At 35.5% G+C, this 11,919-nt stretch overlaps 2 protein-coding genes across 2 annotated transcripts; both read left to right on the top strand.

Moving 5' to 3' along the window:
• Window positions 1-1,695: 1,695 nt before the first annotated feature.
• On the top strand, window positions 1,696-7,630 carry LOC131055536 (putative leucine-rich repeat receptor-like serine/threonine-protein kinase At2g24130). Its single transcript, XM_059212388.1, has 5 exons — window positions 1,696-2,071; window positions 2,630-2,953; window positions 5,982-6,407; window positions 6,541-7,477; window positions 7,618-7,630. Exons 1-5 carry the CDS (start codon window positions 1,696-1,698, stop codon window positions 7,628-7,630), a joined length of 2,076 nt encoding a protein of 691 aa, XP_059068371.1.
• Window positions 7,631-7,636: 6 nt separating this feature from the next.
• LOC131055537 (probable LRR receptor-like serine/threonine-protein kinase At3g47570) lies at window positions 7,637-9,571 on the top strand. The gene is made up of 2 exons (XM_057990004.2): window positions 7,637-8,648; window positions 8,733-9,571. Exons 1-2 carry the CDS (start codon window positions 7,781-7,783, stop codon window positions 9,083-9,085), a joined length of 1,221 nt encoding a protein of 406 aa, XP_057845987.1. The 5' UTR covers window positions 7,637-7,780; the 3' UTR covers window positions 9,086-9,571.
• Window positions 9,572-11,919: the final 2,348 nt, after the last annotated feature.

The following is an 11,919-nucleotide window of genomic DNA, read 5'->3' as shown; positions in this document are numbered from 1 at the left end:
AACACAATTTTCTTTCTTACTAATATGTATTGAAATATAATGTTATTTATTAAACTTTAGAAAATATATATATTATAATAATAAAATAAACTTTATAATTATTATATTAATAAATAAAATTATCTTCTAATTAATAATTTGTATTATATACCTTAAAGATTATAATTTTTTTTTTAAATGTAAAATATATATTATCTAATTTTCTTAAATAAAATATTTTTTTTAGGCTTCTAATTTTTAATATTTTTTATTTTGTCATAACTTAATTAAATTTTAACCTTAAAATTAATTTTATCGATAAAAATTATAATTAAATATTATAAATAATATTCTTTTTATTTATATTAATAATAAATCAAATTATTATGGAGTTTAAATTTACTCTACTATTCACTTGTTTTTCAAACTTACAAAATATTTTTTAAAATATAAATAATTTAGACATAATTCCATGACATTAATTTAAATTTAGCTACAAAACATTTTGAAATATTACTTACACTTTCAACATGTATCATCTTAATTGTCATCCATTACAATAACTAGCAATTGCACCTTGGTGTGCAATGGGTACGCTGAAAAAGTTTAATTAGGAACTTTTTTGTCTAATTTTTGTGTAGATTTGTGCAATACATGAAATGGATTTCTTGATTTAATATAAAAAATTACACAAGGTGAATTGGTAGGCTATATAGAAAATGATGTTTTTTGTGCTACAAAGGTCTCAATGGAGAGGTGGTAGCTTTAACTAATTTTTGCATCTATCTAGAAGGATACAAACATGATTGGAATAAAACCTCTAAATCAAGAAGACAATAAGGTTTTATTACCAACATGCTCATGTTATGTTTACAATAGGGAGTTGGGGAGAGATAGGAATAGAAAGAGTGGGAGAGGGGGAAGATTGAGAGAGAGGCAAGGAGAGAAAAATAAAGAAAAAAATATATATAAATGGAGAGAGAGAGAGAGAGAGAGAGAGAGAGAGAGAGAGAGAGAGAGAGAGAGAGAGAGAGAGAGAGAGAGAGAGAGAGAGAGAGAGAGAGAGAGAGAGAGAGAGAGAGAGATGGAGATATAGAGTAGGAGGGATGGAAGGAGAGATGGAGAGAGAGAGAGAGAGAGAGAGAGAGAGAAGGATAAGGAGAGATCTAGAGAGAGAGAGAGAGAGAGAGAGATTATAGTATTCAGATGGAGACAAAGGGCCTCTATGATGATGGCTATTCATTGGTTTGTGTTGCACACCATTCTTAAAAATTTGCATGCTATACTACACATATTGTGCCATGTTGTCAATGACATTGATCAATAGAGTTTGGTGGAAAGATATTATGAAACCCTACTAAAGCATAATAATATAATCTCTTATAAACAAATAATGGATAAAATGAGAAAATAAATGACAAGGATTGAAAAATGGGAAACAAACAACCAAAATAATGAATGACAAGCCATAAAGTGACAAAAACCCATCATTTCATTAAGTGACTTACTTCTAACCATATTAAATAATAAATGCTTAACATATAATATATTTAATTTTTTAATTAGTATTATATATTAATTATATATTATAATATATTTTTTATTTAAAAATATATATTATATAAAACTTAATGTATAATAACAATAAATATATTTTAATAGAAATTTTATATATGAAAAACACTATTAAATACTAGGGAAACATATTGTGAAATCATGTCACCTGTTGTTGCCCTAAGGCCGACTGCTGCTGGCATTGTCCGTCCGGCTGCTGCTGTCATCCAGCCTCCTCTTCGCCCGACTGTTGCATCCCCTGGCGTGGTTGTTGTGTGTGTTGCGAATGGGGCCTCTGCGGAGGTTTTTGTTTGTGCCTTGGTGGGGGATCTGGGGGATTCTTCGCCTCTCGCCTCAGTTGCTCGTGTACCTATTGATATTACGGAGGACGACGGGCATCCGGCGACCTATGATACAGATCGGGTTGCTCATGGCTTGGGGCCTGTGGCTGTTACCGTGTGCAAACCCTTGGCTTTCAGGGTGTTTGCTAATACTGAAAAGGAGATCATCCACAAATCCTCTGTGTTTGAATCTCATGGTCTGATTTGCAGGGTTCGGGGCTTTTGGCCAAGCCTTCCTTAACTGCACACTTGGATTTCCCAAAGTTGGGAACCAATCTTAAAAGGTTCAGTTAACATTTTTCCTTCAGCCAGGGGCTTTTTCATTGCTAAATTTGAACATGCAGAGGATAGATCAAAAAATTTATGTATTAATCCTTTCAGCTGGGAGGACAAATTTGTTTTGATGGTTAAACCCTGGTTCTCGAGTTTTAACCCATCTACTGATTCATTTAATGAGATTCCTATTTGGGTTAGGCTCCCTAACCTTCCCCTTCATCTATGGATGAACTCTCTGCTAGAGGAAGTGGGGGAGGCTTTAGGCGAATTCCTAATGATTGATAAGGATTCTTACCAAATTTATCATTCTACTTATGCTCGGATTTTGGTTAGCATTGATGTTTCTAAAGGGCTTCCAGCTGAGATAGAGATTGAATCTTCCTTGGGATCTTGGGTTCAACCGCTCTACTTTGAGGGTATCCCCTTTAGATGTCGAAGGTGTTTCCAAACTGGACATGTTACTGCACGGTGTGAAATAGATAAAAAGAAAAAAAGATCTGCTTCTTTGTGGAAGGGTGTCTCCTCTGAACACTGTTTTGTTAAAAAGAAAAGCTTCTCCCAGGTGGTTGGGTGGGTTCCTCAGGTCGATGGTATTGCGCCTCTAGTTGCTTCCTCTATTTCTGAAGTAGATTTGCCTCAGGAGTGTGTGGATGCTTGCGGTGGCATCCCGACTGGTTTGAAAATTGTTGGATCATCTTCCTCGATGGATGACCTTCCCACTTCCCAGATTGTTGCTGGATCTTTGTCTAATTCTCCGATTTCTACTCTCCCTTCCTCTCTGAATGCTGGCTCTGTTCTTCCTGGTGATGGGAGGTCCTCTATTCTGGACCCATCCTCTTGGCAAATGGCTACAGCTAGGGTTGAGGAGGGATGGATTACTGTTAAAAGTAAAAAATCTAAATTGTCCCAGTCCTCTTTTGATATGACCCTTCGTTCCCACAAGGGTAGGTCAAATTCTTGATCCATCCCGGTTGGATTGGGGTTGCTGGTCTTTTGCAGCCTGCTGGTTTTTGGTGGGGGTCCTTCTTATATTGTTCCCCTTCTTTTGTTTGGCTGTGTCGAGTCTCATTTGTGTTATGTTTCTTTGAGTGGACTTTCAAGTTTATCTTTCAGTTCAGGTTGCAGGTCCTTCTAAAACCTGTCTTGTATAAGGTTTCTGGTCCCTTAAAAACTTGTTTTCCTTAATCAAAAACACTATTAAATACTAAACACATAATATATCTTCCATTTAAAAATATAAAATTTAATAAAAAATAAAGTTAATAATTATATTATACAAAATTTAAAATATTGTTTTAAAATTCAAACTCTTGTTAAAGCCATGATACCTAGTAAAATTCGAAAGCTCTAGAATTATGCCAATGTAGGAGGGGAATTACGATTTTACAAATACGAGGTTAGAAGTGAGCACAACTAAAACTTGTGCATGACAAATTGTATTTAAATTAGCCGAGAGAGATTGAATACATATTCAGTAGGATATTTTTGTCATTGTCAGCGACCAAACATACAGGGTAAACGACATGGTAAATGATGATGACTTTTACGCTATGTGACTTTGCTAATCTAGAAGTCATCATTTTGATTTTTCGATTTCAATTGTATTGCCATGTGTACACAATTTAAGTTGCATTTCATTTAATTTGTCTTTGATGTCGCTCTGTCATTGGACATGTGGTAATAACGTTGGGGTTGTTTTTTATTAAATGAAAAAATGTTGTTCTGTGATTGAAGCGAAGTAACGGTGGGTATTGTGCAAGAGAATGTAATGAGGGAGAAGAATACTGCTCGATTGCAAAGCACTTCACAAATGGTGGTACGTATGAGACTACGTATGTACAATTTGGATATTTTCATGCAGTGCTTTGTACGCTACAAACATTGGCCACCATTTTTGGTTGAAGACGATACTACGACATTTTCATTAATGCAATAGGTGACACAACTCATCATCATTTACCTTGTATGTTTGATCATTGACAATGACAAGAATATCCTATTGAATATGTATTCAATCTATATCAGCTATTTTAATTACAGATGAATCTTGTTAAACGATCCAGATCGAATGGAGGTGTCAAAAAGAATAGGTGAAAATAAGTAGAATGGACGAGCCTGACAATTTTTCAAAAATCACAGAAGATGTCAGAAAGAATAGATGAAAAGGTCTGGAGGAGACGGTGCCAGTTGCATGGAGTTGACAGGGAAAGTGGTGCATGTAATAAATAAAAAAAATGAAAGGCCAATATTATTGCAATGGTCTTGCAGTACCTTCAAACAATTCTCCACCATGGATTTGAAGATGCAGGTTGACCATCTCATATAAGAGACGCCTTCGACATAATAAAGTAAAATTATTTTAATGTTAAATATGAATATTAGTTATTTTTTATTTCAAATTATTATAAATTTTCTCCTCAAATTTGGATTACAACCACTCAAATGTATCCACCTAAGCATGATTTTTTTCAATTTTTTTTCAACTCATTCTATTGCACAACTAATATATTTTATTATTTTATTTTCATTTATATTAAAGTTATGTTGTATATTTTTTGTTTTTCTACTGTCATATATTGTTGGTTATGTTTAAATATTTTCTTATGATATTTTTAATTTTGTCCATAAAAAGATATTTTAAATTTTGTCTACAAAAAGATATTTTATAGTATTTTACAAGTGAATATATCTCATCATAATTATTATCCATTTTCATTTTATTTTTACTATCACTACATTACAAATGTAGTAAATATATATGCATTAACAACCATTAAACGGGATTTTGTAGAGCACAATCAAAAATCCAAAAAGTTGAGGGTAAAAGAATGCTAATATAAATTAATTATACAAGGGTGAATGATTACATGCCTTCCTCCAATTTTCTACATATCAAAAAACAAAATCATCCTGCTAAGGGCAGCAACTTTTTGAGGAGCAATTTGTGGAGCAGGTGGCCCCATGGATAGTAAAATGGCTGCTCAATTTTATATAATCCTCTTAGATCATTTTAGTGAATGAAATTATTGGTAATATTTCTTTAAGAAATATTGTAGGCAAATAAAAAGGAGAGCGAAAAAACATGGTGAAGCCACATGTCATTTTTTTCAATAAGCAGCCACTGCTTATTTCTAGCCCCACTCTTTTTTCCAAAGCTTATTTTCAATTTTTAAGGAGCTCCTCCTCCACTAAAATAGGGAAAGATTCCAATTTATCTTTTTCCTTTAATTAAAATTTTACATGAGAACACCTTAATTGCTTAAATTTAAGCAGAAAATGTTCATAAACAGCAGTATGAGGACATAAGGCAACATTTGACAGAAATTTCGTAACAACAAAATCTTGTTAATAAAAAAAACAGAAAAATCTAATTATTTATCCTAAATATTTATGTAAAAAAAGCTCTGTTTCCCTACAGATACATCTAAAGAACAGCCGAAAAGAAATATCTACCCGAGTGGAGTTTGGCTGTAAAATTTCCTCTTCATAATTTATAATGCATAGGTCTCCATTCCATATACAGAGCCAGCAGCCTAACATTAAAATTAATTTTTTTCCAAATCCAGATCAGTCTAAAGTAATTCTTGGCATGGATCCACTTTATTCTCTCGATTGTCAATTTGGTGGTAGTCTTGTCAATTGTCACGTATTCTTTCTTGTCAAAATCGGTAGTTTTCCTGTCAATTTGTCACAGAAGTATGTATGGGGGATGAATATGAATCACAAAATAGAGGTGGAATTGGAGGCAGAGACGTGAAGGGTATCGTTGAGGAAGAACCTGAAAAAAAATGGCGACTTTGATACTATTCTTAATGCTCTCTTGTTCATCAGGAATTGTTCTGTCACGACCGATTCAGCTCAACAATGTTTCGGACGGACAAGCTCTGTTGGCATTCAGGGCAGGTATCACTGTGGATCTCTATAACTCATTAAGCGATTGGAATTCCACACATCCAGTCTGCAATTGGAGCGGAGTGAAATGTTCCACACGCAGACAGCGAGTCGTGGAACTCAATCTTACAGGTATGTCGTTGCAAGGCTCCATATCGCCGTTTCTAGCTAATATTTCGTTTCTTCGCGTGCTTGACCTCAATAACAACGCTCTGAGCGGGAATATTCCCCCTGAATTGGGAAATCTTGCTCGTTTGAGGAACCTCCGCCTCTCCAAGAACAGATTAGAAGGCTCTGTACCCTCCGCGTTTAGCAATTGTCGGTTACTGAAAACATTCTCTGTTTTTCGCAATCGTTTGAGCGGAGGCATTCCTTCGGAGATAGGGCTTCTCACAGGATTACAAATGCTCTGGCTTTCAGATAACAAGTTAACAGGCTCCATTCCGTCTTCCTTGGGATATTGTTCCTCGTTGAGCGTACTGTCTCTGGGTAATAACAGGCTCGGGTTCCATTCCTCCCGAATTGGGCATGCTTTCCCAACTCAACATGCTACGCCTTCGTCATAACCATCTTACAGGACAAATTCCGGCCTCCCTCTCTAACTGTACTCCTCTGCAAGATTTGGAGCTTCATAACAATAGTTTGTCCGGCAATATTCCCTGGGAGTTTGGTGCCAAACTGTCTCAATTGCAGAAACTGCTTCTATGGGGTAATCGACTGACTGGTAGAATCCCAAATTCTCTTTCTAACTGTACCCAACTCAATGTTATTGACCTGAGAGTCAATAAACTAGATGGCACGGTTCCAATGGAATTTAGTCAATTGAGTAACCTTGAGCGCCTCTTTCTAGGAACAAACAGGCTTGTGAGTGGCAGTAGCAATAGTTTAGTCATTCTCTCTGCCTTGTCTAATTGCTCTCTTCTTGAGCAGATACATTTGGGTGAAAATGAGCTTACTGGCACTCTGCCACCATCGATTGATCTCCTTCCTTCCAAGCTTTCTATCTTCAACTTGAGCTACAACTATTTAGATGGACAAATCCCACCACAAATTGCCAACCTGAGTAATTTGACATTACTCGATTTACAGTGGAATTTCTTCAATGGATCTATTCCTTCATCACTGAGGAGGCTTACAAAGTTGGAACGTTTGTTCCTAGGAAAAAATAGTCTACAGGGAAACATCTCAACAGAAATTGGTGACCTACCAAGATTAGGTCTCATGTCTTTATACCAAAATCAGCTATCTGGCTCAATTCCCCCTTCTTTGGGCCACCTGCAACAGCTTCGAGTGTTATACCTTCATCAGAACAAGCTTTCAGGAGAAATTCCTCCTAGTCTAGGGGACTGCCGACTGTTGGAAGTGATTGATTTGTCTTACAACAATCTGAGTGGAGAGATCCCACCAGAGCTAGCTGCTCTTCCGAATCTGAACTTGTATTTCAACTTGTCGAGCAATCTATTACTAGGCTCTCTGCCACCAGTGATAGGCAAGATGACAATGGTGCAGGCCATAGATGTTTCTTCAAATTTATTGGTGGGTTCAATACCTGGCACAATTGGAAGCTGCACATCAGTTCAATACCTTAATCTATCACACAATTCTGTGCATGGTCCAATACCAGATTCACTTCGGCAACTTCAGAGCTTGGGGGACCTGGATTTGTCCTGGAACAATTTGTCAGGAACTATACCAGAGTCCCTAGAAACACTCAAGATGCTTACCACTTGAATTTGTCCATGAATAAGTTAACAGGAGAAGTGCCCAAAGGTGGTATTTTCAGAAGGCTTACTAATACATCATTTATAGGAAATGTGGGTCTGTGTGGACCATGGATACATAATATGCCATCATGCCCTCCTCCTGTGTCTCACACTCGTAATTCTCATTCGAAAAATTGGAGGATAATAGCTCCTGTAGCTGTCACAACTTTTTTGATTTGCATTTGCTTCTTAGCTTTCTTAATTTGGAAGTATGGGAAGAAGAAAAGCAGTACAAACTTTCAGACTACAGAAGCTTTTCATTTGAATTTGGGCTTGCCTAGAATTTCACAAAAGGATATTATGGCTGCAACTAATGGGCTTAGTGATGCCAACCTTTTAGGGGTTGGTAATTATGGATCAGTGTATAAAGGGGAGATGAGTGATGGCACACTAATTGCTGTTAAGGTTCTCAGTTTACAAAATGAAGAAGCTCATCAGAGTTTTGACAGGGAGTGCAATGCTTTAGGTAGGGTCAGGCACAGAAATCTGGTTGGAGTCATTACTTGCTGCTCCAACCTTGATTTCAAAGCTTTGATTTTCCCCTATATGCAAAAGGGCAGCTTGGAAGACTGGCTATACTCTGACGGAGATGAGTGTGAACTGAGTTTGACAGAAAGACTGAGCATAGCCATTGACATAGCTCAAGCCTTAGCATACCTTCATCACCAATGCTTTGTACAGGTTCTGCATTGCGATTTAAAACCCAGTAATGTATTGTTGGGAGACGACATGACAGCACATCTGACAGACTTCGGCATTGCAAGAATAGTCTTGGCCAACTCTATGGATTCCATGACTTCCACCGCACATTTACTCAAAGGATCAGTAGGCTACATTGCCCCAGGTATGTTTGTTTCCTTAATTTTACTTTGTATTTAAACCTATCAGTGAATGCTGGAATGAAAAAATTAACTGAATCATTCTGCAGAGTATGGATTGGGTGCAAGGGTGTCGACCAAAGGAGATGTGTTCAGCTACGGAGTATTATTACTAGAGATGTTGACAAGAATGAGGCCAACGAATGCCATTTTCAAGGATGGATTAAACTTGCAAAAATGGGCAGCTGAAAATCTCCCGCATAGAGTTAGAGAAATAGTTGATTTAAATCTGTGGAGAAATCTGTGGAGAGAAGACCAAGGTAGCGAGAATGTGATAACTGAAATCATGGACGTGGGGCTGCTGTGCACACGAGAGTCCCCTCAAGAACGACCCAACATGCTTCAGATTGCTGACATTTTAGAGAAAATTAGGACCAATATGTACCGTGACACACTCAGATGAATTATGTTATATCACTATGCTTTGAACATACTCACGGGAATTCTTCTTACTTCCATCAATTCTCGGGAGATAAAGCTTTCAAGCCTAAAAGTTCAAGCCAAACTTTTTTGGGAATCTGTCTTTCATTACTATTGTATACATTATAAATAAAAAATAAAATAGAGTACTATTTTATATTGAATAGATTTAATCTTAGGAGTTTAAAAAATTATGTTATATCTTTATGAGTTTGATTTGTATTCTCTATTGGATTCTGTAGTTCAGGGTCGCCAGATTGTGAGCCATTGATCCAAGTGCGGATGCACAGAAATTCTGAGGCGAGGGGGACTCCAAAAAAAATCAAATCAAGCGGCATCCACTGCTCTCATCACTTGAAACAAGCCAGATGGTCTGCTCCAAAAATTTCGATAGCAATAGGCAGTGGAGATAATAATGACCATTAATTTATCCACCAAACAACATTGGGATCTTTAAAGGCACTTGGAATAATTAAATGTGTTAGGCAACACAACTTTTCAAATGATGAATAAGAAGCACACCTCACAACATTTTCATTCTATAGATTTGTTATTATACATCTGTTTACATCAATCACATCATCTCTTGTAGCAATAAAGGAATAAAACCTTGTTATTGAATTAGGGTATTCTAGCATTCATTACATCTTACATCATTACATTGAATCTTAAGAGCCTTCGTATAATATTAGCCACGTCATTATTTATCTTCAAATTTATTAAAATTGTTAAATAAATCAACAAAACTTGTCAAAGGCTGGGGGAGTGAGTGTTTGTTATACATAGTAAAACTCAGCATCACTTTGTTCTTATAGTGTACATATAGATATTAGATAAATATTTATTATATGTACAAAATATCTAAAGAGAACATGATCATTTATGTGGCAAAAGTTCTTGAAATCAATATATGCAAAAGCTTAGTTTTGCAATGATGAAATTGAACTAGGATTTCGTATAGTCACATAATTTATAAAATATATTTGTCTCAACTTGATCATTTGAGATCCAATTTTTAAAAATAGATAACTTTTTGTCATGGTTATTTCAATCTCCACTTTGACGTCAAAATACATATTTACTTTTTAAAATCTTATTCTAATTTTAAATCCAATCTAATATGTGTTTCTATCTCAATTTCTTTATTTAAAATTGTATAGCCTAGATTTTGACTAAAACAAGAGGAAGCTAGTGCAAATCTAAGAGTCCTTATTCCAAAACTAAGTAAACCTCAAATAAAGGTAAAACGACAAGAAAATAAAAATGTTCAAAGATAGTTATACATTATACCTTCTTGTTGAATGTATGTGTTCATGAATGGTTGCTCATATGTTGTATGAAATACCAAGTGATATACACCTATGTTGATGTTGATTTGACAAGGGATTGATGAAGATCCTTTGATATTTCAATTAAGTCTAATTCCCAATTTGTCATTTAATAAACCAATCAAAACATATTTCACCCCAACACACTCAATTCAAAATTAAGAAATTCCATCTCATCACTTTTACTCACTTAAAAATTTAAATAATTTTACATCTAATTCATCCATTTGAATAAGACAATCACAACTATACATCTCACCACCACTCTTCCACCAATCATTTAATAAGACGCTCTCAATCAATCTTAACCTCCCATCGACATTCAATCTCAACTATTTATTTTTCTTAGCTTGCCCTAGAGGAGAACAAGATTACCCTAATCAATCTCAACCCTTTGTTTCAATTAAATTTCATTCATCCATATTTTCTTCAACACATCTATACATCAGATTGAATCCTTTATCAAATGGATCATTATGGAGCTTAGATTTGCAAATACATGCTAAGAGTGATCCCGTGCAATAGTGTTCAAATTTTTGGCCTAAGTGGAACAATAAAATCAACATTTTTAACCATCTTTTTACTTTTTGACATCTATAGCAAGTTCTAGCTATTAATAATTTGAAAATGATGTGAGTTCTAGTGATTTTTGGATTTTGCGTGTAGATTATAAATCCATTTTTTTATATTAAGAAATAATTTGTGAATTTTTTTATGTAACTTGAAATAAAATATTTATATAGTTAACAATGTTTTAAAAAGTGATTTTTTTGATATTAAAAGCAATGAAAACTAGGGTGTTATCCCTTAACACAACTTGAAGGTGTTCAACATTAGCAACTCATTTGAACAACATAAAGTTACCAGAAAAAGAAACAAAGAATCCAAAAAAAATAATAGCAACAAAAAAAAAAACATCAACAGGGGATAAAACCTCGTAAGTCCAAAGCCATAAATGTAACACCTAGACAACAGGTGATAAAACCCCGTAATTCCAAAACCATAAATGAAACACCTAGACCTAGGGACCAGACTTCCGTAACCTAGCTTGTTTGAGGAAATTGTCCTAGTGCAGTCGTCAGTGAGAAACTTGTAGATCTCCCTGTAGGATTCCTTGTCCTCATCTACCTCTCCTAGGGCCTTATCTTATAACAGACAAATGGTGGTTGTTGAGCTATGTGTAACCCTCATGCAAAACTTGTTTATACATGTTAGCTACTTGTCGCAAGTGTCCCATTTGTTCTTCAATTCCCTTATCTCCATATTTAGGGCTTGCAGCTCTAAATTCATCCTTGGCTCTCCATCTTGTTCCTCAACTCTTGAACTTCTAGCTTCAAATCCTACAGCTCATCCTCCACCTACTGGCTACTCATCTCAGCATTTTCGTCTGCCTCTAGGGTTTGCACATCTTCAATAGTTTTCTATCTCTTCTTCTTATCTTTCCACATCGCTTTCGTCTTAGCAATCCCTTTCCTCCCCCTATCTTCTC

Source organism: Cryptomeria japonica, chromosome 10 (assembly GCF_030272615.1).
Source record: "Cryptomeria japonica chromosome 10, Sugi_1.0, whole genome shotgun sequence".
NCBI classification, from domain to species: Eukaryota; Viridiplantae; Streptophyta; class Pinopsida; order Cupressales; family Cupressaceae; genus Cryptomeria; species Cryptomeria japonica.
Note: the sequence above shows the minus strand (reverse complement) of the source record. Positions and strands in the feature narration are given on the sequence as shown.